Source organism: Leptonychotes weddellii, chromosome 14, assembly GCF_054177405.1.
Source record: "Leptonychotes weddellii isolate Sample4059 chromosome 14, ASM5417740v2, whole genome shotgun sequence".
In the NCBI taxonomy this organism is placed as follows: domain Eukaryota; kingdom Metazoa; phylum Chordata; class Mammalia; order Carnivora; family Phocidae; genus Leptonychotes; species Leptonychotes weddellii.
Window position 1 is genome coordinate 79578135 of NC_138382.1, and position 26319 is coordinate 79604453.

The window sequence follows — 26319 nt, forward strand, 5'->3', positions numbered from 1 at the left end:
CGTCCCCCCCCCACCCAGTGCCATCCATTTGCTGCAGACACTGACCACCCGTCCCCCTGCACACCCAGAGGGCGGCTCCATCGTCTCCTGGTCATCTCAGAGGCTGATCAGACTCCATTCCCATGTCCTGGCTGATGTACTCCAATAAGCTCCGTGGGTCCTATCCCTACTCCAGTGACACCAAGATGGTGGCCTGATCAGTCCACAAAAACAGCCCTCATCGTCAGCCATCACCCTGATGGCCGCATGCAAATGAGGGCTCTTTTGAAGTGCTCTTTCCAGCACTGGGTGGCTGGTTGTTCCTTCTTAGGCCCCCCCCTTGTTTCCCAGCAGGCAGGGCTGTCCAGTCCCGTCTGTCAGGGGTAGGCCAAGGGCGCTGTGTGCCAAGGCCTGGCAGCCGGGCACTGCGGTGCAGGAAGACGGGGGGCAGTGGGCTGCAGAGGGGGTGGGCTCCGAACACTGGGGTGGACCACCGGGTGCCGCTGATCGCACCTGGCTTCCGCCCTTCTCCCCACGCCGCGCCCCTCCACGCTGCCCCGCATGCGCCTTCCCCGCCGGCCTCCACCTTCCGGGATGCGGGAGAGCCTGTCCCCTGCGGCCGCTCGGCCCAGCCCTGCCACCGCGGCTAACCCGGGCTTCATGACGGACGGCTCGTTTGGCAGCATCCTTGAGAAACCAGCCCCACGTCCGTTAACAGACACCCTGAGTACTTTCCAAGCCTCTGACGGCTCCCCACCCCGCGCCCCGCACCGTCCACCGCGGGGGGCCGGCCTGACAACGGGCGTCTCCGCTCTGACCTTGGCCCGGTCCCGCCTGTTTGTGGCCAGTCCGTGAGCTAAGAACCGTTTTCACGCTTACAAACGGTTGGGGGGAGAAAACCAGTGTTTCGTGACGCAGGAAAACGACATAAAATCCAAACGTCGGCGCCCTGAAACGAAGTGTCGCGGCCCCACAGCGGGGGTCTGCTTCTCCCCGCCCCCCACGGACGTGCGCACGCCCACAAGGGAGACACGGACCCTCCGGCTCTCCTCGGAGGAAGTGTGCTCACGCCCGTTCCGGAGCACACCGAGGGCTGAGACGGGGTCTTCAGGCCGCAGAACTGGGGTGAGGGATCCCCATCAGCCTGCTGTTTGCTGCTTGTCTGAAAACAGTGAATCGAGGCCCCGATTCTGAGACGAGATTCCCGTCTTCTGGAGCGAGCGGTGTGCGTGCGTCACGCGCCGCTCCTGTGGGGGTGACACTGTCGGGACACGAAGCCTCGCCGGCTCCCGGAAACCCTAGCGGAGAAACCGGTTCTGTCCGGCACGGCTGGGCTCGCCACCGGCTTCCTCTGCTGCCTGACCCTCAGAACCCACGCAGGGGACCCTCGGTGGCCACGGGGGCTTTGCTGCGTGGTTAAGGATGGCAACGTGGGAGCGTCCCAGATGGAGGGTGGGCACTAGATCCAACGACCAGCGCCCCTGTGAGAGGAGAGACGGGTGAGGGCACAGGCCGGAGGGGCACCGGGGCCACCGGGAGCTGGAAGAGCAGGAAGGACCCTCCCCTGGAGCCTCCGGAAGGAGCGCAGCCCTGTGACACCGGGATTTCTGACTTGAGGTCTCCAGAACTGGGAGAGAACACAGTCCTTTTGTTTCAGGACTTCTGGTTTGGGGTCATGGGTCATGGACACCAGCGCAGCGACCATCCCACCATCTGCTGGCTCCGTGTCCAGCTGGGCTGGTGCTGGCCTAGTGTGGACTGGAGAGGGCAGCAGGTGGTGCGGTGGTGAGGAGTTTGGTGAGGGACGTGGGGCCAGGGCCTCACCTGGGGCCTTGGGTGCCATGCTGGGGAGTGGGTGGTGCGGGGACCCCCAAGTCAGGGCCTGTGGGTGCTTCAGACAACCTGCCGAACCCTGGTAGGGAGCAGGGGCCTGGGCCAAGTGGCAGGAGAGTGGCAGCAGGGGCACTGCAGTGTGAGCCCCACGACTGAGGTCCCCGGGGAAGAGCAGACTTGGACAGGCTGGGCTCGGAAGTATCTGGGACCCCCGGTCTGCTGGCCGGAGCCAGGAGCACGCGCAGGAGTCACGAGCGAAGGAGAGGCATTGGGGCAGAAGCGCCTGGCTAGGTTCTTTGGGAACTATAAAAAAGTCAGAACACGTTAGCTGCTAAAGTCCCGTAAAGACTGGAAACCAAGCGTCCTCTGGGGTTGTGGGGCCAAGTGGGAGCTGATGGATGCGGGGTGCTCAGCAAACAGTCCGAGCCTCAGAGAAATCGCGGCACTCCTGGAAGCAACGTGCAGCCAATCGGGCCCTGCGCGCCCTCCCTGCAGCCAGCGAGCGGCCCCGGGGGCCCCCCTCTCTGAGGTCCGGGAGTCCCCCTCCAGCTATCTGTCCTGGACGGCGGCCTGGCTGGCGCACAGAGCCCCGCCCCGGCTGCTCGCGCTGCAGGCCTACAGCACCAGCCGGGGCCCCGGGGGCCCCTCCGCGTCGGACTGGGGGAGTGACAGCCCGCTCAAGGCTACATGGCGGGGCCCTGCGGCCGCACAGACAGCAACACGGACACCCACACTGATCCAGGAAGCTGTCCCGACGCTCAGAACCAGAGAGAGCCAACGAGGTACGGTGTTGCGTGCAGAAGGTCATGGATGCCTCTGAACCATGTTTCACAGGCACGCGTGCCCTGAGTGCTGCTGAAACACGGAGGGAAAGTTCTGGAAGGGGTGCCCCTCTGGGAAGGAGTAGCCTCCACATCACACCGCACACAGTTTTACGAGAAAACCTTCACGTGCTTCTCGAGGAGGGTGCCTGCGAACGCTCAAACAAGCCACAGAGGATGCCCCCCACCCCCGTCTCCCGGGTGCCCTACCTGCTCCGGACGTCCTTGGCGCGGATGGGCGCCAGGAGGCTGAAGGAGGACTTGGCATCACAGGCCAGGGGGCTTGGGGGCCGGCCGGGGCCCAGGCTGCTGTGGGCCCGGAACAGTCTGCTCTGCAGGCGGGGCTTGCAGTCAGTCTGAACCAAGTCCACCCTGTCTGCTGACCGCAGGGAATTGGAGGCCACCTTCTGGCCCACAGCCGGCAGCCTGCTGGGGCTCCCAGCCAAGGCCCCGTCCCGGTGCAGGAGGTCCAGGGAACTGCCGATCATTCCGGAGAGACAGTGACCCCACGAGGAGGGGCTCCCTCCGGCGCTGCCCTGGGCCCTGCGGGATGTGGGGATTTCCTGCAAGGAGGTGCTCAGGCAGGGTGGGGAGTCAGTGTGGTTAGGGGGCCTGGGGACCTCGTCCTGCAAGGAGCCCCTAGAGGGGCTGGCCCCACTGCGCGCGGCCAGGTCCTCCTGGCTGGTTCGAAAACGCCGCCTCCTCCATGCCTTCTCGTCCAGTGACAGAGCTCGCTCCAGCCGGGGCCTCATCGGCGGCTTTGGGGTAAAGGGTGTGGCCTTGGCTTGTGGGTCCTCATTGCTGATTTGTGCTGGAAGGTTCAGAGGGAGCACTGGGCTCTTCTCAGGGCCCTGACCGTTGTTGGTAGGCGGGGACCCTGGGTGGGCTTCGAGGTCTCTGCCCGTGTTTGGAAGCTGTCCCTTGAGCATTCTGTCTTCAGGCTGCAGATGCTCCTGAGCGGCAGGCTGCGGGGGAGATGCCTCTGAGCGGCCCAGGCCCGCTAACGTGGACAGCCCAGCCCCCCGGCCCCGGGAGGCCCTAGGACACAACTCCCGCTGGGCGCTGCCGGTGAAGCCTGGGGTCAGGGATGCACGGTCAGACGTCGGCGGGCAGCCACTGAGGAGAGAAGGCGCAGGGGCTCCGCTTCAGGCCCGGGGCCGGCCGGTAGGGGCAGGGCCCGTTGCTGCATGGCTGGGAGCCCTGAAGTCCCGCTGTCTCCCACAGGAACCTACAGGAAAACCGAGCTATTGGCCTCGCACAGCCACGGCCCCCATGCCAGGTGAGTGCTCCCACGGGACCGCTGCGGTACAGGGTGACAGAGCGACAGGCCAGCAGCAGTCTAGCAAGAACACACATTGAGACGTTCGCCCGTTGCCTCCTCCTGGGAGGTGGGTGCAAGCTGGCACCTCTCAGGATGGGAAGCCACCACACCGACCGGCCTGCCCCTCCGTGGGGCGCTAGGGGTGACTAGGGGAGAACCACAACCCCAAGGTCAGGGCCAGTGCGTGCAGCCTCCAATGGCGGAGGGAGGTCCCTGCGCCCTCACTCACCTGCGTGCCCACCCCCATCGCTCCTCCCGCAGACCCCGCCCCAAGAGAGGTCCCCTCTGCAGGTTGGAGGCCACGCCGCCGCCAAAGGCCCCAGGCTCAGAACCTGGGAGCCAGTGAGGCCGCCGCGGGGTCCCCAGGGCAACGACCGCCGCGCAGGCGGACCCCGCCCCCGGCCCCTGTCCCCGCCCCCACCCAGGGGTCACCCCACGCCCTGGACCCGCGCGCCCGCCCCATCCAGGGTCGCCCCGCGCTTCGGACCCGCGCCCCGCACCCCCGCCCAGGGGTCACCCTGCGCTCCGAACTCGCGCCCCCGCCCCGTTCAGGGGTCACTCCGCGCGCCGGATACGCGTCCCCGCCCCCGCCCAGGGTCCCCCCGCGCTCTGGACCCACGCCCCCGCCCCGCCCAGAGTCGCCCGGCGCCCTGGACCCGCGCCCCCGCCCCGCCCAGGGGCCACCCCGTGCCCTGGATACGAGTCCCCTCCCCTGCAGAGGGTCGCCCCGCGCCCTGGATCCGCGCCCCCGCCCCGCCCAGGAGTCACCCCGCGCTTCGGACCCTCGCCCCGCATCCCTGCCCAGGGGTCACCCCGCGCCCCGGACCCGCACCCCTGCCCGCGGTCGCCCTGCGCCCACCTCTCTGCGCCGCCCGCTCTCCAGCCCTGCGGGCCCGGCCGCCGCTCCCCGGCAACGGGCGTCTGGGGGGATCCCGGGCTTGGTCCCAGCAGCGGCCCCTGGCGGCCGGAGGACCCAGCGCGCCCGCGAGCGCGGAAGACGCCCCTCCCCCACGCCGCGGCTTCCCAGGCTCCAGGGGTGGGTGGGCACACTGGGCCAGGCCTGCCCAAGGGACGCACCTCACTTGCTGCCGGGGGGTGAGGGGAGGGGGAGTGTGCGGGGGGGGCTCCCCCCGCGGAGAAGCCCCTCCTGCCCGCACCCACAGGCAGGGACCTTGTCCCCCCCCCCCACCACCCTTGGTGACCCACAGACAAAAGGAAACAGATGACGCGCTTGCGAGCGCAAAATACTTTATTTACCAATTTGCAGTGTAACAATTTGCATCTAGGAAAAATAGCAGCTCCCGCCTGGCCTGGGAGGGAGCTTCTTGAATCAAAAGTTGCTGGCAGTGGGCACAGGCAACGGTGGGCAGGCCAGGTGGAGGAAGCTGGGGGGCGCCAGGAGGGTCTGGGGTCCCAGGACCCCACTGAGTGCGGACCAAGGGACACAAGAGGCTGCTGCCCGGTCAACCAGCCCCAGCCTCTCTCAAAGTGACAGGAGCAAATGCACCCGGACGTGCACGTGGGTGACGCCACGGGAAAGCCTCCCGTGGCCCTTCCTGGATGACCCAGGGCCCCCGGGAAACGGGAGGCCTGCGCGAATTCCACAGTTATACCATTTCTGCACTTAGATTTAAAATACCAAGCAAACTATGTTCCCCAGCAGAACCTACAGAAATTATTTTCTAATGATTCTTATAAATATTTAAATCTTTTCTGCAGTTTCTTCAGAGCTAACAAGAATGTGAATAATTTTCAGAACAGTCGATGAAGCCGTAAAGCTTGGAGTCCAGGGGGAGGGCTCCCCCTTTGTGGTTTCAGGTGGCTGGCGGTCGGCACACGACCTGCGGAAGATCTGGCGTGGGAAAACGGAGGCAGAGCCTCGGACTCGGACCACGTGCCAACAAAGTCCATCTCCGCCCTCTCTTCAAGATGTCACCAACCCGAGAGGACGTTAACCAGGCGAGAGAAAGCAAGGCAAGTGGATGGCGCCGTGAAGAGCAGTCACAACCGAGCACAGGGTCGATGATCACACAAAGGTCGTGGCAGCCCCTCACGGCTCTCTGACGAGGAGTCTGATCAGGCTACGCACGGACTGAAAACCCCCAATCCAATCTGTTACAGTGACAGTTTTAGTACTGGTGGATTCACGGGGACCAGTCCCGTGTGGGACGCAGCTGTCGGAGGCAGGGCCGCCCCTCGCAGACGGGCAAAGCCAGGCCCCTGGGTTGCGTGGGACATGAAGAAGCAGCTGGAAACGTCTTTGCTACCGGACAGAGATGCGCTTCAGTGACTCGGGCCTCTCTCAAAAGCTAACCGAATTCTTGCTAAACCGAGTCCACAGTTCCTTGAGGACTTTGATGCAGAAAGGACCCCCCAGGGCCGCCAGGCAGGCGGTGGGGCCTCTCCTGGGCCCAAGGCTCACTCTTCACTCAGTGTTTTAAAAGAACCCTTGGGGGGGTGGGAAATAAAGCACGGTTAGGTTTGCAGAGACACCTGGGTTCCTCAAGAGCAAAGTCTTTCCTGCAGCAAAGATGCCTCCAGCCTTGCCCAGCACAACGCTCTTCACAACTGAGACTGTTTTACCCTTAAATCACTGTTAGGTGAACGAAGGAGCCAAGAGCTCCCCGTTTCGGGCGGCCTCATACAGGAGCTGTGCACCTGACCCTGGCCACCCTTCACAGACGGTGGCGGTGGAGGAAGAACAGGTACAGTCACGGTGGAATCACTCCTGTGCCCATTCGGGAACACAGGGACGTTGCAGGCGATCTGTTGGGAGTTCTTGGGGGAGCATAATAATGATTTCAGGGTTCCAGATGCTACTCCAGGACGGGAACTCTTCTAGCTCAACGCTGGGTATTTTCTCTGGCCAATCCTCCCCATCCTCGAGCATCCCGAGGGGGCCGAGGCCTAGGAGGACAAGGAAGAGCGCTGACTTCCATGTGCCCAGCCTCCGAGGCCGGCAGCATCCCGGGAACACCCGCGAGGCTTGTGTGTGTGGGACCGTCTACACCGACCCACAGGCAGCCCCTGGTAACTGACCCGGTGGGGACCAAACCGGGCGGTCTCTTTAAAGGTGTCTGCGGTTTATGGGGCGCCTAGGTGACTCAGTCGGTTAAGAGGCTGCCTTCGGTTCAGGTCATGATCCCAGGGTCCTGGGATCGAGCCCCGCATCAGGCTCCCTGCTCAGCAGAGGGCCTGCTTCTCCCTTTCCCTCTGCCTGCCGCTCTGCCTACTTGTGCTATCTCTCTGTCAAATAAATTTAAAAAAAAATCTTAAAAAAAAAAAATTTTTATAAAAAAAGGGGTCTGCGGTTTTGTCAGGTGGTGGGAGGGGAGGCCAATGCTGGCGGCTGCCCCAGGAGAACCCGTGGGCAGCACACAGGCATTTACCTCTGCCCCCTCGCAAATCCTAGCGAGAAAGGACATCAAAGAATTCACGTAAAGCACAGGCTACAAGATGGAGGTAACAGGACAGAAAAAAAACACATCTTGGAGCAGAAAAGCAGATGCGCGGCGGCCAGGTTGTAACTTGAGTGGGACGTGGTAGCCCTGAGGTTGGGGTGGCGAGGTGCCGAGCGCCGGGTGCAGAGGGAGCAGGTCCGGCCATCCCAGGCAGTGTGGGCAGGGGCCGCACCAGGACACCCTGGCTCAGGTGAGAGTTTACATCCTGAATGCCAGGACGACCCCTCCCCCCTCCTCGGCTCTCCCCAAACTGGCAGCCAGTCTGTATACTACGGGCAAGAACTGGGAATGGAAGAGAGAGAAGGCAGAGGGAGAGAACTACAAGGGAACATTCAAGAACATTCCCCAACTGCAGGACGTGGGCTGGCAGGTGAAGGGCGGCCAAGGCCAGCACGTGGGAGTCAGACCCAGACCCACGGCGCAGTGTGTCAGCAGGAAAGTGCAGGAGCCCCCGCTCGGCCAGGAGCAGGGGAGGGGCAGACGAGGGAGCAGGGGCAGCGGGCGCAGTGGGTCGGGGCACGGGCTGGGGGACGGGAGGGCACTGACCTGTGCGAACTGAGCAGGGCTGTAGAAGGGCACGGCTGCCCCGGGAGTGGCCCCTGCAGGGGGGTGGTCACTGGGAGCCTGAGAAACACAGAGGGCCCATGTCAACAGAGTGCCGTGACAGCGGTTTGCGCCCTTTGTGAACACAGACACTACTCCTGGGGGACCCTTTACAGTGCTCTAAGTAAGCCACCGAAGCAGGTCGAAGACACTTCTTGCAACACTGGATTTAATTACGTCAAGGTTCACGGGAAAACGGTAAGACGTAAAGCAGCATGCAGAGAGAAATGCCTTAAAACCAGAACATGCAGGAACGAGGAGTGCACGGCACCAAGACGTCCCATTAGCGTCGACTTTAAGCAGTTAGTAAACATTTTTGATTACTTCAGACCTCTGGTATCCAGCTATCAAATCCAGGGTTTTAGTATGCAAATAAAAAGGTCACGTGAAGCCTTCTACTGAGCCAATGGAAACGCGTTGTTCCACGATACACAGAAAAGATGAGGCATTCCTTTATCTCCCGCCCAGACTGGCCGAAGGACAGCTTCCCGCCGCCCTCGGCCTGGCCTACGAGACGCTGTCGCGCGCTCGGTCAGAGAACAGAAGTGCCTCCTGCCCCCGGCGGGCTTCTGAGACCCACTCACACACGGCGAGCCTACGCCGGAGGCCGGCCATGTGGAAAAACCAATCCAGAAAGAACACAATTACAAGACTGCAGTCGTTCACTAGGAACATTTTGGGGTCCACATGCTCGTCAGTGCATCTGGACGGCTCCTGACCCCGAGGGCCCTGGGAGAAAGGAACACTGCATCGTCTGGCGTGCGGCGGGCGGGGAGGCAGTGGGGCTCGTTAGCGACAAGGGCACAGCGGCCAGCCAGCACAGCGCGCTCAGAGGGAACACAAGGCGACCCAGTTCGACTCGTGTTCAGTGAGAACCGCCAGCCACAGGTACCTGATAAAAATGCTGGCTTACTTCACGTGATAATGAACTCATTGAACTACAGCGTGAAAGCTACAAAACAGCAAGAACACACACAAAACACAGACAAATAAAAAATCAACATGCATGTTGCTGCTCCAAGCAGTCAGTTTAACCCCAGAGAGCTTCATGACGCCATTAGAATCAGTACAGTCCAAACGGGAGAAAAGCCAGAGTTAGCTTAAAACGCCTACTTTCGTGGACAGTTTTTATGAAGAAAGCACCACGAGCTGGGGGCCTTGGGCGGCCCTGCCGTGTGAGCGGAGCCTGGGGTGTGTGCTCCAGCCCTGCTCGACGTGGGGCTCCCGGGCGATTCTGCACAGACAAGGGGGGCTGTCTGCTGTGCGGACACACCCTGCAGGCTCTAAGAAGCTGCTAAACCGCCTTTTCCGACTCGTCAACACTCGCTTTTAGAAGAAGAAGCCACTTGGACCATACACACGAGTGAGGTGCCGGGCCCGGCTTCGGGGAAGGCCCTCTCCTATGGGAGCGCCTTACCTCTCCTCCCTGGGAGCCGTCCTCACGGGTGGGTGGGAGCTCAGGGCCGGGGAGCGACGCCGCGGAGCCGAACGCCTATCAGAGGAAGAATGTGACATGCAGTCCTCCTCACTGGGCGGGACGACGCGGCCCCCCTCCGGCCCCGGCGCCGAGGCGCTCCGCTCCGTGGAAAGCATCCCTCTGAGCAGCTGCAGGGCCCACGGGCTCCACCGCGGACGGACGGCCCATCTCTAGGGAACACGGACCCTGGGCCCCGCGATGGCATTATCACCCCATCTTCGAGCAGGAAACAGGCTTTGAGGAGTTACGTAACCCCTCACGTGTTAAGTAGCTCATTAAATGGGGAACCAGGCTTGCAATCCACTGTGTCCACCTCAGACACCAGACTCTGAATGATCCTATTTCACGTGCAAGTTCCCAAAATTAAAAAACACCTCTTTACGACTATGATTTCAGTAACCACGTGCACATGGTTATACTCTGCTTCTCTTGAGGACCTTCGTTCAGGGGAAAGAGACTTCCGACAGACACAGACTCGGCCCCTGGGTGCACAGCGGGCCTGATGCAAAGGTCGGGGCCAACTTTCCTGGGCGGGGTGCAGGGCAAACCCTCACCGCCCTCCTGCCTGTCCTGTGGCCCCGCTCACCTGGGGCTCTGAGGCCGGCTCTAGGTTGGCCGGACCCCCTGCGGGCGCCTGCCCTTCCCTGCTGGCCCCCTCTGCAGGTGGGGCTTCCTCTGCGTCTGTGAAGGAGACAGTGCGGGAAGCTGTCATTCCATCCAAAACACTGCTGGCCTTACATTTCCCACAGTCCCACTCGTGCGGGACAGGGAAAGAAGCCCGTGAATGAGCAGATGAACCCAGGCTCCCTGCACATTGGCCGGGTCACTCTTCTTATGGGAGATGAAAGCCAGAGGCTCTCAGAAAAGAGGTCAGAGGTCAGAAGGTCCCGTGGTGCCTACCTGGGTTTGGTCCAAACAAGTGAGCAGGAATCGGGAGCGGGGCAAGGGGAGCAAAAAACTCAGCAGGAGCAAGAGCTGGTTCACTCCGCTGGGGCCCCCCCGGGTTTAAAACATCCACGTAGCGTGCTCTGGTTCCAGCTGGGCCGGGAGAAGCAGCAGATTCAGGTCATCGCACCACATGACTCCGCTCCCCGGGCCCCCCTTCCCCGAGCGGGAAGAGCATGCGGGAACGCGGCTTTCCCCACAGCACAGCCCGGCTGCCACCCGGGGGAGGTGCCCGTCCCGCACTTCAAAGCTACCAGCTCAGGGGCTGCTGAGCAGGGCTCTCACGCTCTAGAGAAGGGGAGCTCTCCCTACAGACTCGCCCCGGAAAACCAGGATGCCCTCTGCAGACAGACAGACCTCCATCTGACCTATACTTACGGTCCCTAAGCTCTGGTATCTCTGGAGAACAGGCAAGTTCTCAAACCAACTCTGATCTCCGCCTTGACTTTGTTACCTGCTTTCCTAGAAAACATGTTCACAGAGGCCCTCGGGGGCCCTCCAGGACCAGGGGGCGCAGCGAGCGGAGCCTTGGGGAGCGAGGTTGGTGGTGGGGGCGGAGCCTTCTTCTGCGGAGGGAAAGCGGCTTAGAGACCCTCCTGCGGACCCGAAGCCGCCAAGACGGCACGGGAAGCCGGGGCCCAGTGAAGCGCGAGGAATTCTGACTTACCTCCTCCTCTGGCTCATTTACATCCACCCATCGGTTCTTCTTTTCATCCCAGACGATCTGCCATGATTGTGAAAAGTAACAGAAGACGTCAGGAGGCAGAGCTGAGCAGAAGCAGCACCTGCTTCCTCCCGACACGGCGGCCTCCGGGAGACGAGACCCCGGCCTGCTCGGCGACCACCGTGCGCAGGAGCCTGCACGTCCCTCAGGGCCGCCCTCCACGACACTCACCGATTTGTTCTTGTCGTCTGGCAAATAAGCTTCTGTCCTTTTTTTCCCAGGAAGCCAACGAGAGAACCAGGATTCACTACTCTAAATGCAAAAACCATCAGAACCACCTTGAGGACATGGTGCTGGGTGAGCTGAGCCCGGCACAGAAAGACAAACCCTGAGGATCCACTCCCAGAGGCCCCAGAGGAGTCGGACCCACAGACGCGGGAGCTGGAGGGGGTGGTATACAACGGGGACCAAGGTGCAGTCTGAGAAGACAAGTCCTGGAGAAGGGCGGAGAGGGCAGCTACACAGCAGCGTGCGCCTAACGCCGCAGAAGCATGCCCTTAAAAATGGTTAAAATGGTAAGTTTTATGTTATGTGTATTTTACCACAATTAAAACATCTGAACAGTGTGCCTTTTGGAGCTCTTCCTGTCTAAATGCCAACAAATGGCAGCCTCTGGCGTTCTCCCGGACTGAGCAGTGGCCAACAGACTGGGAATGTCCTTGTGGGCCCCCCTCAGACACAGTCCCCCGCCCCGTGTCCTATACTGGGAGAAGTTAGGTGTCAGGGACGCTTACTTCAATCCCTGCAGGCCATACTTCAACTAAAAATAGTCCGGCTCAGGCTCACGCACACTCTGAATAAAATTTGCGTTTCCTTACGATGCTCATCATTAAGGGGCACCTGGGTGTCTTAGTCGCTTAAGTGTCCGACTCTTGGTTTCGGCTCAGGTTGTGATCTCAGAGTCACGGGATCGAGCCCCACACCGGGCTCTGTGGGGAATCTGCTTGGGTGTCCCTTTCCCTCCGCGCTCCTCCCCCACCCCATGCTTGCTCTCTCTCTCTAAAACGAATGGATAATTCTTTAAAAAAGAAAAGACGCAGGGTGCCTCGGTGGCTCAGTCATTAAGCATCTGCCTTCGGCTCAGGTCCATGATCCCAGGGTCCTGGGATGGAGGCTGGTGTAGGGCTCTCTGCTCGGCAGGAAGCCTGCTTCTCCCTCTCCTGCTCCCCCTGCTTGTGCTCTCTCTCTCACACTCTCTCTCTCCCTCTCTCTGTCAAATAAATAAATGAAATCTTAAAAAAAGACACTAATGGTTAAATGAAATTCGATACGCTGAACTATATGAAAATTAAGAACATGTCCTGCCTAAACTAACGTTAAGAGCAAAAAGGCAGTCCGCAGACCGGGGGAAGAAGATACTGGTGAAGCCCACATTTCAGAGGATGTGTGGCACAACATTCAAGTGGGAGAAGACGCAAGCCAGCAGCACACGGGAAAACACACAGGTGGTTAACAGGTACACGAGGAAGGTGCTCGGCGCCCTAGCTTGTGAAGCAAAGCGACACCAGGAAGGGCCACGAACCCCCGCCGAGAGGCTGCCGTGGAGAGGCCCGAGCCTGTGTGTGCGGGGACAAGGGCCTCCAGGCCAGTGACAAGGAATGACTGGGCCTCTCTGGCTCTGCTAGGGGAAGGTCACCTGGCCCAACCGCCCAGGAAAACTGCCTGGTGGCACCTTCCCACGCTGGACGCACAGCTGTCCTGGGCCCTAGGCACGCCCCATGAGAAACAAGTGCTTTCACCAACAAAAGACAGAGAAGAACGCGCATGTGGCTTTTACAGGACCACCCCAAACTGAAAAAAAGGCCAATGTCCACTACTGAGAAAAAAAAGATAAGTAAAATTGTAGCATCTACATACGACAGATACTATGACACAATGGTTTTTAAAGATTAACCCGCTTTATAAGAAGTTCTGGGACAGGTCCCAAAGTCGGAAGAAGCCACCCTCTGGGGGTGCGTTCTGACAGGCCGTGGACACACGGGGCCTCCTGGTCCCGCTGCAACTGTGCCCTGGCCAGTGGTTATATGGGGACACGGACGCTTTGAATGCCTTTGCCCCACCGCCAGTGTAGGAGGAAAGCCGTCCGTGGGAGCTGCACCCCTCCCCGGGCCCCGGGCCCCCACCCTGCTGAAGCTGGGCCGTGCGTCACCTTCTTGGGCTCCTTGGCCTCTCTCCTGGCGGCCGGCGCAGGTCTCTTCACTTCAGGAGCGGCTGTCGGCGGCTGCAGAGCACTGGAGCTGGTGCACTCCCAACCCGGGGGGGCCTCAGGGCCCTGCGACATCCTGGAGGAGCCCTGTCCCAAGGCAACATGGGGGCAGGCTCGCCTGGGGCACCTCCCCAGGAGCGAGTGACGCGAGCAGAGCGGGGAGGGGGCGGGGGACAGCCGCCCCTGCCTCCGGCCCTGCTCTCACAAGGCGCACGGCAGGACTCGACACAGGGGTGGTGGGGCCCACTGGGCACTATGGGGCTGGAAGAAGGGGGGTACACGAGCGCACCAAGGTGATGCTGGGCACAGAAGGGGAGGGGGCATTTTGAAACACAGCCTTGTTTCTTTTCAAGATACTTATCGCTGAGCGAAGACCCTGTTTTCCATAACCTCTCACTTTACATGAGAACAAAGCATTGTCCTGGCGGAATGCCTAACGGAAGTTTAAAGTACAGCAAGCGCCTACGACGGCGTGCCCACAGAGGCCCAGTGTGCGTCAAGACGGCTTCGGGACGCACTGCGCAGAAAAGCACGTGTCCCTCCCGGGACAGCAGCAGAAGCGCTCTTTCTACCAAACGCGTCTGAGAAATGCATTGAGAACTTCAAGAGGAGCAGTGACGCTGCAGGGATCCTACTGCCCAGAGAGGCCTGCAGGACTGGGGAAGGCTCTCCGTGCTGGGGACGTCACCACCGGCAACACAGCCTCCCGAGAGGGGACCGTCTGTGCACCTCGAAGCGGCCCTCCTCGCGGCAGGGGTTCACACCACCTTACGCGTGCTCTCCTGCTGAGGAGCAACTTAAAGGACAATCTTGTGGTTTTCACTGTTCTCCTCTTACTACAACTGGAGAACGACAAGTGCAGGCTGCTAATTAACGCAACTTATGGAAAACAAAGAGCTCGGGGTGGGGGGGGGAAGTGGGAGAGTACCAGAGGAGCAAAATTTCCGCCAAAACCCTCTTCTCTCAGCTCCGGAAGCGAGTTTCCCCCAAGCGTCTCCGGCGGCATCACCCCTGTCGACAGAAGAGAGGCTCACTGTGGTCTCCGTGTCACAGACACAGGACAGGAGCGGACATGACGCACTCGCAACACGGCACATCTTCCCACGGGGCCACGGCCTCCCACCGCGGTGCGCGGGGTCCGGCACCGGAGACGTTCTCGAAAGCGCTTCTGTCTGAAAGCTGGGTGTATGTCTGGCTTTGTTCAAGGGCGCAGAGCCGCACAGCAGGCGCGAGAAGCCCCACGTGGGACTGCGGGGCAGGCTGCGGCCTGGGCTCCCCACACGGCCAGCCCACCACACCCGGACACCCACTCGCACCCCACACGCCAACACGCAGCGGAGTCCCGGAAGACACGGCACTGCTATCAACGACCCCTCCAGCCTACGGCTGCCAGAACCCCTCGTGTACGCCGACGAACAGAACCTGTCTCAAGTTCAAATCACCTCCTTCAACGCCAAACCCAACAGAGCTCCTCTCTCAGGGCGGCACCGCAGCAGGCCTACCTGGGTCCCGGCTCCGGGCCTCCTGGGGCGCGTGCTCACTTCCCTGCCGAGGCGGTGGGCCAGGTGGCAGGCCAGGCCCCGCGAGCGGAGCCGCAAGGTCGGGCCCAGAGGGCTCTGGAAAGCCAAGGGCAGCCCCTGGGGGTCCACAGCCAGGCCCCAGCTCAACAGGGCCCGGGGGTGGGGGCACCGGGAACAAGGGCACCCTGGCGGGGAGGGCCGGCTGGCCGTCGGGGAGGGCCGGCGGAGCTGCACCAAGAGAGCGGAGAACAGAAGCCTGAGGTGCTGGCACTAACTCCGGGCACCTGAAGAAGCTAAATGGCGGTCACTCAACAGCTCATCACGTGTCCCTTCGCGTGGCCACGTTTCTTTTGTTACGGGATGAGAGAACCAGTCATCAAAGCAGAAAGTGCTGACGATGCCAGGGCATCGATGGTTTGGGGAAAGGCAGAACATACGCTTTTTAGGGACAAGGGGAGGACATCATTAAATGTCACGAGTGGCCTGGGCCCTGACCCCCGACGAGACCCCAACACAACCTGGGGAGCAGCGGCCTGAAAGAGAGTTCGGTGTTCACTGAGCCCTCCATGCCCCCCTCCTCCCCCTCCAGGGCTCAGCAGGCTGCCCACCCACTCAGACCCAACAGGCTCAGCGAGGGAGCAAGCACGGGGAGAGGGAAGGCTGACATGCTGGGAGGACGTGTCCCCTCCACTCTCCTGCAGGCAGAACGGCGACGTTCCACGTTCGGAAGCAGGGGCTGCGAGGGGAAGGCGGGCGGCCCGCTGCTTCTCCAGCCGCACGGGGCTCACCTGAAGGCAGCAGCCGCACCCCCTGGCCCAAGTGCTCAGCGCTGGGCACGGGCGGCGCCAGCAGCGGATTGCCGGTGCCCGGGCCCCCTGGCTGGGCGGGTGCTGGCCCGTCGTACTGCCCCGCCTCGGAGCTCGGGGTGCTGGGACGGCGCTGGGGGAAGGGCCCATCCCGACTCCACGCTGCGGCACCCTCCTGAGGGAGAGAAATGGCAGGCATTGCCAACAGCCCAACACGGCGCTGCCGACCCCGCCGACCCGCTCACTGTGTCTGGGCCTCAGGAGCGTGAGCGCTCTGACCAAAGTGCACACCCCTAAAATCGTACCGTCCACACCGAACGTGCTCGGTGTGAAAACGACGGGGGCACAAACCACACTTATCAGCATGTCTCTGACATCCTGTCCCCTGAGACTGAGAGCACACTTCACACCTTGACCTGCTTGTCCACACACTGCAGCTGGCCCAACCAGGTGGGCTCAACAAAGGCCTCCTCCTCCGGCTTCTCTCTCAGCTGCGGGTCGAAGAGCCGCAGCTGGGACGCGACCTGGACACACACAGGGAGGAAAGGGCCCTGTTACTATCTGGCATGACAAGGAAGACAGTGTTTTCAAAACCTACCATCATCTGGAACAAAAAGCATCTTCAGGGTCCGGTGGGATACTTCCCATCACATACGGTTTCTGAAGCATGTGGTGACCTGCCCTGAAACCTCGCACGTACTGCCGAGTCACTGGAAAGGGCGCGTGGGACCCAGACTTCGCTCTAGCGAGCCCAGCAGCCCGTGTGCACAGAGGCCACCAGCAGCCGGGCCCCCCAGAGCAGACTGCTGCCCCCAGCATTGACTACACAGGCTTGGCTTTACTGATCAAAATGCTGAATGGATCCAGAACCGCACACACTCTGATGGGCGGTGGGGGGTGCGGGGACAGTGCAGGATGGGGGTACGAGGAAACCAGGTGGCCTTGAGTAAACAGCTCCTGAAGCTGTGGGAAGGAGGACTTGCTAATTATTCTATCTCCCTAGACGTCTGAAACTTCCCACAGTAACACTTTCTCAGGTTATCACGTGAGCGTGTTTCCCAGAATGAAGCTCCTCGGGGGAGGGGAACAATGGCATCCTCGCGCCCTGGGCACCGGCCTGCCCTGTCCTGTTTGCGCCTCACTCACTCCTGCAGGCTGCTCACGCGGTGTCTGTTTTACAGAGCAAGAAACCGAGGCTGGCACTGGAACAGCCTGGACCCCAACCCAGGCTGCTGGACTCCAGAAGCTCAGGCTGTTAACCGCTAGATTCAACCGCCCCACAGTGAGTTTCCTGGAGATGGGGTCCTTCTTCCTTCAAAGCTTACGGCCCAGCTTCTGTAGTGGGGTGAGGTCTCTGAAAACTTCCTAAGCTAACACGCAAAACACCCAATACCTGCCCAAGAACACCTGAATTTCTAAGCTGTTGAAGAAGGAAGCCCCGAGTGTCTACATGGTCACAGCTCAGTCCCCAAGTCCAGTGATACTGATGCGCCCATGGGGTAAATGCTGCTGGAAGGACATTCGAGAAGACGTTACCTGAACCAGCTGGCTGATGAGCACGGGCGAGTACTTGTGGGGCTGCAGCAGGATGCTCTTGGCAATCACCTCGCAGTAGTGGAAGGCCTGTGTGGCCAGCCCCATTTCAGCCAGGCGGCAGGAGTAGATAAACTTGAACACCTGGGACAGGGGAGCGCAGCACAGTCATCCCGACGTGCCTCCCCAGCCCCCGCGTCACCCGACAGGCCCCCAAGCTGGAGCTACTCCGACGCCTTGTGCACCTCACGTGTCCCCCAGCCGTCCCACAGCACTGAGCCCCATTCCCAGAGCGCTTTTAGATGAAAGTTGCAACCAAGCTTCTTAGAAACTCACTTTTCCTCTTCAACACGCTTACGAGGCTGGTCACGAGGGGCTCGTCACCACGAGCGCCCGGGCCAGCCAGCAGGGCAGGACGGCCGTCCCCACTAACACTGCACTACACAATGTTTACACCCACGCGCCCCCAGATCAGATAACACTCTCCCCAAGACACTAAAAACCGTGGACAGAAGAGTACTGGAAACCACATACTCAAGAAACATTTTAAATGCAAAGGAAATTCTCAATTCAATAGGGCTTACTTCTCAAGCATTACAGATGTTTCCCTAAGATTTCCAAAAACACTACCACTTTTTGCGTAAGAGCTCAAAAGCCCTCAACAACCAAAGACTTGCTAGCACTGACCACCCCACTTGTAAAAACCACGGACCAGCGTGGCTCCAGCTTACCTGGAAATTGGGGAAGGAGCAGGTCTGTGCCCCAAGAGACTGGGCATATTCATAGGCTTCTGTCCTCTGAATAGCTTCATTGGTTGCAAACTTTAAAAACGGTAAACTGTTGAGGAAAGAATTTTAATCCTTGAGCAAGGCACCCAGAACCATGTCACGCCATGTGATCAACACCTTGCGATCAAGATGGGAGGCTGCTGCCACCGGGTGCGTGTGCGCCGTTTCTGGGTTAGCTGATGGAGGGATGTTTCTTTTCTAAAGAAAAACAGATACCTGGACGTTCCTCACCTGTGGTTCGATCCGATTAAGACGAGTTTTGTGGTTTTCTTTGTATAAACCCCCAACCCGACCTGGGCCATGAGGTAGCAAAAGTGTGCAGCATCTAAGAGACCTTTTGAAGCTGAGGAAACATAAAGCAGACCAAGACTCAGTGACTGCGAGTCCTACCAGAAATCTCAACACGTGGACAGCAAACACCAGAGAGGCCACACAAATGGAAAAGCCCCGTGGCCCTCCACACCCCAACAGCGGCTCTCATGCCCAGGCGTGCTGGGCGCCCCCACCTCCATGCCCGCGCCTGCATCTGACCTACCCAGAGTGTCGCCCATGGTGGCCATCGCCCTGGACTCCACATCCACGTTGCTGCTCAGGTTGGACAAAACCATAGCAAGATGTGGCCTCCAATCTCCCCACTTCTCATCTCCGCAACACTGAGGTCAGAAAAAAGCAAAACCAAATAAACCCTTATGCTTGAAGAGAGCGTCGCTTTTATCTTGTCACGGGTGAGCTCACAGAGCACAACGCAGAAGCCGGAACAAGAGAGAGCGCAGACCTTGCGGCCTCGGGAGGCAACCTGTCACAGGAGCGAGCCTGGACAGGCAGCAGGGCCGCGGGGACCCTGGGGAGCCCCCACACACTGACCGTGGACGCAGCAGGCATCCGCCCCGACATCAGCTGGTACACTGTCTGCAGAGGGTCGTTGATTGGAAGACTGTTGGCGAACCTAGGCAGATACGAGGAGAGAAAGAGCTAAGTCGGCCCTGTTTAAAAGACAAGCAGAAACAAGCCCAGTTTCATCTTGGCCCTTTGATGACTGTCGGGTGGGTGCCCGGCCCAGGCAAAGTGCACAAAGCCCAGTAGTTGAACAAAAGAATAAAGGAAATAAAGACTAAGGAATTCATGATGGTTTCACAGAGCACAGACAACTCTGCAGTTAAGAAAACGTTTCCAAAGCCCTCAGCGGTCCAACAGCAGGGAAGAGGGCCCAGCAAGCCCGAGCCAGTGGGACAGCAGCATGGTGCAGAGAACACACCCCAGCTTTCTGTGACAAGGGCTGCAGGCCACTGCGCTTCCAAGAGCTGCCCAGGCAGCGCAACTGGGCCAGCACGACGTGCCCATAAACAGTCTACACAGCAAGATTCTCTACCTGGTCATGACGCGGGCGTGTGTCCGGCTGTCCATCTTACTTGCAAGTAACAGAGCATGACCCCATAAGGCATTTTTCATCGCAGACTCTAAAGCATCCTGCAAAGCATTTTAGTGGTTACCTGAGTTATCAGAACAACTTCGGTGACATACGTGAGCAGAAGCAACAGCCCGTGTGTCGTTACACATGGTGGGGGGGGACAGGGGAGAGGGACCAGAGTGCACATGAAGGAAGGTGTGAATCACGGGCCTGCCAACACATGTGCCCGGTTCAGACAAGAAGGAGAAGCCCGCTTCTCCCAATCTGCCCTAGTTGCAAAGTCCCTGTGGCAGCGGGTCTGCGAAGACTTTGTTGCTTTGGTATCTGCTAGCAGGCAGCCAGCGTACGGAAGGAGCACACGGATGAGGAACAAGGACGAGCGAGCAGCAGTCCTGCCGCCTCGGACTGTCCCTTCCACTGTGAGCAACGCCACCGGCAAGCATCCCCAGTTCCAGAACGACACATGAGGCCTCCACGAACACCATCCCAACACGGACAGAGCCTTTACTAACGCGGCCTCCCCTGTGTCCAGAATCATCTGGGGTCGCAGTCAAGAGGACAGCCTCCTCAAGGAGATGGACGTGTCGCGGTGGAGGAAACGTTAAGCAAACCTGACAGAGTCTACAGTTCCGATCCGTCGTACGATGTCCACGTGAAGACTGTTTGTTTACCAAATACGAGCTTCCAGAGCACAACATGACATCAAAGAACTAAGAACTCCGGGCCCGTGAGAGCCCAGCCGCCAGAGCGCAGGCGCGGCCATCCCTGGGCCTGCACAGTCCCGGGGAGCTCCCCCAGCGCACGCGCTCTGTGGCCTGCAGGGCCTGGCGCCCACCCAGCGCATACCCCGCTGAAGAGATGGTGAACGCACGCCTCACTGCGCGAGGACAGCTGGCTTTCTGTCCCGCGCACGGGTCTGTCCCTGAGAAGTATACGCAGCAGGGGCGCGGCCGAGCACAGGCAAGTCTCCGACCCTGGCGACCCCTGGAAGGGAGCTCTGCTACCGGGAGCGGGCACTCTGGACGCCAGATGCCCTTCACAGAATGAGCCCACGGCGCCGGGTCAGGGTGCCGCCGCGCCCGAGGGCAGGACCGTGCACGCCAGGGCCCGCGCAGGGCCTCACCTTCTTGCGACCATACAGAAGCAGCTCCCGGAACCTCTCGGTCTCCCGTTCAAGGGCACTGCTGCCGGCTGCCTGGCTGTCAGTGAGGAACGAGAGCTGGGCCTCCCCGGACTCCTCTTCCTCCGCTTGCTCCACGGCCTCGTTAGTGAAATCAATCAGGTTGGCCTCGTTGGGTGACTTCCCAGGAAGCCACGCGGTTTTGTGGTCTCGTAACAAAAGCTCCGCGAGGTCTGTTCCCACCACGGTCTGCAGGGGCCGCGGGGGCAGGAAGAAGAAAGCGCGTCACCTCACACGGAACTTACTGCGGGGGTGCCGGGACGGGTGAGGCCCCCAACAGGACTCCTCAAATGGGCACGTGAAACTCCCACACGCACAAGCCACTGCTCACGACCTGGCCAGGAGCAGGACGGACAGACCACAGACGACCCGACAGGCTGACAGAGGCGGACCCAACCACACGCCCTTGAGTTCCCCTCCCCGAAACCACCACCAAGACACTTCCTGAGGGAGCGCCTGGATAGGGATGCTGCTCGCGGCCCATAGCTTGGCACAGAAATCCCGCCCAAGTCCACTGGGGGGGGGAGGGACGGAGGCCAACAAGAAACCTACCCCGTTCTGTCTGCACAAGAGAACAATGAAACTCCAAAGGAGACTTGCAGACTCTTTGTCAATTAAATTTTCGTTCTGCAAACATTTTGTAGCTTTGTTCTGTGCAAAATTAATAACATCCACTTTATGGGTGTCATCTCTGAAAAAAGAACACACACTCAATGGACAGCAGCAACTGCATCTGCGAGGCTAGGCGCAGCAGCCGCCTCCGCACGGCCGTCGTGGGCTGCTGGACGTGGGCTGCTGGACGGGCACGTACTTGCCGAGTGGTCCTGGGAACGAGCGCAGCTCCTTCTGCTCTGGCATGTGCTGCAGCAGGGTCTGAGGCGCAACGGGTGGGGGCAGAGAGAGAGCAGCTCATGGGGGGCAGGTGCGCATCCACGCCTGCCCGCGTCCACCGGCTCCCTGGACCCCCACGCCCTCACAGCATGCCGGCCTGCCTGCTTTACTACCGTGATTTTCAAACTCTACGTCTCCCCTCCAACTGAGGCAGGGCCCTAATACATGCACAGAAGAGGCCTGCCAGGCCCACAGAACAGGGCCCCCCACCCCACCTGCCACCAGATCACAAAGCTCCTCTACCCGTGACCAAAAGCCACGAGATGAACACGAGCAGGGTCCTCCCTGCTAAACCAGAAACGCCAATAAAGACAAAATGAATATGCAATGAAACGAAGTCTAACGTAACACCCGACGCAGGTACTCAAAGTCCTGACCTCTGAGGGGAGAAACGACCCAGCACAACAAAAAAACCTATGAACTAAAGATGCATGGGAAAAAAACATCTTCCAAGGTCACTTATTCAGAGGGCTGTCCTGCGATGCAGAATTTCTACTCACGCAATTACCTCCATGCTGTGAATTTCAACCAATGCAGGCTGTCCTTCCGAAGGCAGATTTGGAATCACCTTAATGAGCTGACCCCCAGGACCGAACCTGGCACAGACGTGAGGCACTGAGAACTTCTCAGGAGAAGTTGGTCTTGATGGAGCTACATTTAAATAAAGTGAGAAAGAAACAATCAGCTTGTCACTTTTTAATGCTTCTGGACCAGGAGCGCCTGGGTGGCTCAGATGACTGGGCGTCTCTGCCTTCAGCTCAGGTCATCTCAGGGTCCTGGGATCGAGTCCCACGTCGGGCTCCCGGCTCAGCGGGGAGTCTGCTTCTCCCTCTCCCTCTGCTTATGCTCTGTGTGTCTCTCTCTCTCTCAAAATAAATAAATAAAAATCCAAAAAAAAAAAAAATGCTTCTGGACCAGATTAACAGTACAGATTTTCAAGGTGCCCATATGGCTGGAATCCTACGTTAGACTGGTCACGATGACCTGGCTTTCAACTGGAAGATAATAATTATTAAATATCCCATCAAAAAGGGGAACTTAGGTATGTGTCAGAAGAATATTTCAGGGGCACCTGGGTGGCTCAGTCATTAAGCGTCTGCCTTTGACTCGGGTCATGATCCCAGGGTCCTGGGATGGAGCCCCGTATCGGGCTCCCTGCTCCACGGGGAGCCTGCTTCTCCCTCTGCCAGTCCCCCTGCTTGTGTTCCCTTTCTTGCTGTGTCTCTGTCAAATAAATAAAATCTTTAAAAAACGAAAAAAGAAGAATGTTTCAATTGTTAAAAACGAGAACTATTCTCTTCTGAAAACAAAACTTCTTTAAAACAGCCCCGTGCGCTGAGCACAGGCTACTTGGAAGCAGCGTCTGGCCACCAGCTGCTCAGAGGCCCCACCAGAGCATCCGTGTCCCCAGCTCTCTGCAGAGGCCGGCTCCTGGCAGTGACGGGCATGGGGCACCGACAAGGACGACGATGGCAGGATGCCTGAAGTGCAGAGAGATTTCCACAGGACGTGACACACACTGTTGCACTTCTCCAAGGAAAAGCATTTGATGGGACACCTCCAAGAGGAGCTGAGAATGTGGCACTGTGGTAAGTCCACGCACAGGAGCTTTTCAAGGGGAATTAGGAATGCCCCCCCCCCAAACTGCTTACCCAAGTGGCCAGCACTGGGGAACACAGTGCCGCCACACCCAAGAAGCTGGCAGGGAGCCTGTCCTTGGAGCCACACTGACATGGCCACTATGGACAGGCCAGGCAGCTCGTAGCCGCTGTGACAAGCTCTGTGACTCACAGCAGTCCGTATTCTGCAGAGAAGACCAGGCCAGGCCGCTGCCGATTCCCATGCGAGCTGAAATCCACTCCCTCCGTCACCCGGGGCTTGGGAGGCTGCCCCAGCAGTGTGCCTCGACATCCCTTTGTACCTACGAGAGCACAGGGCCCCCACCACACACACACACCTTGCTCCGCGGTAGGCCAGCCAGCGTCAGCAGGGTATCCGTACTCTGGGAAGCCCTGGACACTGCCGAAATTGCTTCCGTAGGCGCCGTAGGCATACTGGCCAGGCAAGGAGCCGGGGGGGTGTGGGGCCTCATAGGGAACAGCAGTCACACTGTGATTTCTGTAAATCTGACTCTGAGAAAACATAGAGCAAACGGGAAAAATCAACTCCTGGCAACGCGGGGGCTCGGGCGTGCGGTCACGCAGGAAGGGAGGGGGAGAGGGCCCCCACCTGATGCGAGTGGGAGCTGAAGCTGCTGCGCAGGCTCTGGGCTGAGCGCTCGCTGTGCACGCTGCGCCTGTCCACCTCTTCCCCGTAAGGGTCCCTGTGGGGCTCGGGGTCGTCGTCAAAACTGCCAGTGAAGCGAGGGTCGTACCTCCAGGGGTCATCGTACCTCTCGGGCCTGGTGGAAACAGGGACAGAGGCGAGGAAAGGGGAGTGTGGGTGGGTGACTCCAGGACGACGGCCTTTTGCTACCCCACAGTGAGGACCCACCATGTCGTCACCACCCCACCAGGGTCGTGACCCTCAGAAGACCAGTCAGAGCCTACCCTTGGGAGAGTGGCCACATCCCAAGCCCAAGTTCAAATCCCTGCCTTCAGATCTGGAGAAACATCCTTCAAGTTCACGCTGCGTGCGGCCACGCCTCTCCCAGACCCAAGAAGAAGAGGAGCCGACTTCCAGCACCTGTGCCGAGGCCAGTTCCCCTCCAACAGCCCAAGCGGAAACTGCCAGGAGGGCCTGGCTCATCCTTCTCTTTCAGACAGTGACCCCAGTGTCAGCTGCTCACCAGGATCCCAAACACAAGTGCAGCTCGGGTAAATGACAGACACGAGGCCAGAGATGCAGGAGCAAAGCTCTGGCTATGAGCAACCCTTCTTATCAAAGTGCACTGTACCAACCTGTCGCCATAAGCATAGTTTTCTTTCCTGTACGCATCGTATTCAGCATCATACCAGTACCTCCGGTCACAGGTGCGGGGATCCCTGAATCTGGAAGCACAGTGGTACCGGTCCCAGCGACCTGGGTCTGTAAGCGGGGGATTCGGGGTTGATTACAGCAGGCAAGGGAAGACTCTCCTCTGGCCCTTGGAGAGACCACACCACCCCAGGACTGAAGCATGCCTCCAGGCTCTTAGACGAACCAAACCTTCCTCCCACAAATCAGCATGCCCTGGGAGAGTATTAACTGTGAGACAGAGGGGCCGGGTGGTATCCCACCTATTACGTGTAACACCTAACGGCCCCTGGCTGTTCTCTCAACACACGTGATTAAAAAGAACCCCAAAACACGCTAGAAGGTCATCTTTGTTAAAATTTTGTTCGTAGTCACGACCTTTTAACACTTAATCCTGGGACTACAAATTTCCCTCGTATGTCTTCTAACGTGACCCAGAAAGTTTTAAGAAATACTCCAAAACTAAAATATTAAAAAATATATACATTAATATTATAAACTAGAAGTCCCACTTTTGGCAGGTATGAGCAGAATTTACGTCTACAGCAGTACAATCGTAGAAAGGAAAGAGGCCTGTGGGAAGCAGCAGACGGGGCGGCTGTGCCGGGATGCCTGCGAGGCTGCGGGCCTGGGACCCTGCCCAGCACCGGACAGCAGGCGCGGCAGGGCCACCGACGGGCACGCGCTGCCCAGCAGGAGCACGTCAAGACCGGCAGGCAGCACTGGCACGGCGGGGACATCTGACGTCTGCACCGCGCAAGTCGGGGCCGGCCACAGGAGGTCACTGGCACACCACACGTGGCCAGTGCGACCCAGGAGCTGGTGTTCCATTTTATTTATTTTAAGCAATTTAAGTAGTCACATATGGACAAGGCTGCTCTGGAACTACTCACGACGCTTTGCTAGAAAGTCAAAGGAAACTACTAATGTGATAAAGAGACATTAACACTAAACCAAATCGTAATTTCCTAATGAAAAATAGCAATATAATTATTTCCAGGCACAGATTATTTTCAACTACTTCGGCTCTTGGATTAAAAGCATACGAGGACTGGGGCGCCTCGGTGGCTCAGTCGGTTGAGCGACTGCCTTCGGCTCAGGTCATGATCCCGGAGTCCTGGGATCGAGTCCTGCATCGGGCTCCCGACTCGGCAGGGAGCCTGCTTCTCCCTCTGACCCTCCCCCCTCTCATGCTGTTTCTCTCTTGCTTGTTCTCTAATAAATAAATAAATAAAAATCTTTAAAAAAAAAAAAAAACATACGAAAACTAACAAACGGGGAAGTCTCCTAAGAAACGATCACAGAGCGCAGCTGCGCACCGGGACGCACTAGCGGTCGGCCATGCAGAATCCTGAACGTACCTCCGTAGTCGTACTGGCCGGAGTAATAATCCGCATAGTGGTCACTCTGACTGCTCCATCCACTTTTGGAATTGTAGTAACTTTCGGGGTACCCTTGCCTGAAAGCACACACCACACTGTTAAAAACAACTCACCTACTCGCTTCTTAGACTAGGACAAGACGTAAATCTGTACACGTGATTGCCAGAGCATCAGACACTCAGCAAAACGCTCTGGTCATGAAAAAACACTCATCGGTAGATCCGAAACAGTAACAAGGAGATTATGGGACCCCCTCCCACACAGCTAATTAAAATTCATCTCTTGGGGCGCCTGGGTGGCTCAGTCGGTGAAGAGTCTGCCTTCGGTTCAGGTCATGATCCCAGGGTTCCCTGCTCAGCGGGGAGCCTGCTTCTCCCTCTGCCTGCAGCTCCCCAACTTGTGCCCCTTCTTTCTCTGACAAACAAATAAATAAAATCTTTAAAATCCATCTCTTAAATACCTATTTAAGTGCCATGCAGAATCAAT

General features: G+C 59.1%; 2 protein-coding genes across 8 annotated transcripts in view; both read right to left on the minus strand.

The window, feature by feature from the left end:
* Window positions 1-4889, minus strand: part of INPP5E (inositol polyphosphate-5-phosphatase E) — a 12491-nt gene extending 7602 nt beyond the window's left edge. For all 4 annotated transcript variants that reach the window (XM_081803949.1, XM_031041021.2, XM_081803950.1 and 1 more), the window contains exons 1-2: window positions 4814-4889; window positions 2844-3861 (exon numbers count right to left, since the gene is read on the minus strand). In XM_081803949.1, coding sequence (XP_081660075.1) covers window positions 2844-3562 — 719 coding nt within the window. In that variant the 5' untranslated portion in view covers window positions 3563-3861; window positions 4814-4889. The remainder of the gene's footprint in view (window positions 1-2843; window positions 3862-4813) is intronic.
* Window positions 4890-5185: 296 nt separating this feature from the next.
* SEC16A (SEC16 homolog A, endoplasmic reticulum export factor) overlaps window positions 5186-26319 on the minus strand; it is a 34337-nt gene continuing 13203 nt past the window's right edge. For 3 of the 4 annotated variants that reach the window (XM_081803958.1, XM_081803960.1, XM_081803959.1), the window contains exons 4-31: window positions 25813-25910; window positions 24397-24523; window positions 23726-23897; window positions 23454-23628; window positions 22005-22147; window positions 21417-21478; window positions 21158-21296; window positions 20549-20794; window positions 19387-19484; window positions 18882-18963; window positions 18553-18670; window positions 18249-18360; window positions 17961-18066; window positions 17233-17373; window positions 16107-16220; window positions 15679-15871; window positions 14873-15118; window positions 14299-14381; window positions 13314-13457; window positions 11336-11416; window positions 11108-11164; window positions 10895-11006; window positions 10396-10533; window positions 10082-10176; window positions 9436-9510; window positions 8911-8970; window positions 7962-8039; window positions 5186-6861 (exon numbers count right to left, since the gene is read on the minus strand). In XM_081803958.1, coding sequence (XP_081660084.1) covers window positions 6793-6861; window positions 7962-8039; window positions 8911-8970; window positions 9436-9510; window positions 10082-10176; window positions 10396-10533; window positions 10895-11006; window positions 11108-11164; window positions 11336-11416; window positions 13314-13457; window positions 14299-14381; window positions 14873-15118; window positions 15679-15871; window positions 16107-16220; window positions 17233-17373; window positions 17961-18066; window positions 18249-18360; window positions 18553-18670; window positions 18882-18963; window positions 19387-19484; window positions 20549-20794; window positions 21158-21296; window positions 21417-21478; window positions 22005-22147; window positions 23454-23628; window positions 23726-23897; window positions 24397-24523; window positions 25813-25910 — 3364 coding nt within the window. In that variant the 3' untranslated portion in view covers window positions 5186-6792. The remainder of the gene's footprint in view (window positions 6862-7961; window positions 8040-8910; window positions 8971-9435; window positions 9511-10081; window positions 10177-10395; window positions 10534-10894; window positions 11007-11107; window positions 11165-11335; window positions 11417-13313; window positions 13458-14298; window positions 14382-14872; window positions 15119-15678; window positions 15872-16106; window positions 16221-17232; window positions 17374-17960; window positions 18067-18248; window positions 18361-18552; window positions 18671-18881; window positions 18964-19386; window positions 19485-20548; window positions 20795-21157; window positions 21297-21416; window positions 21479-22004; window positions 22148-23453; window positions 23629-23725; window positions 23898-24396; window positions 24524-25812; window positions 25911-26319) is intronic. The other variant, XM_081803961.1, reaches the window with a different exon arrangement.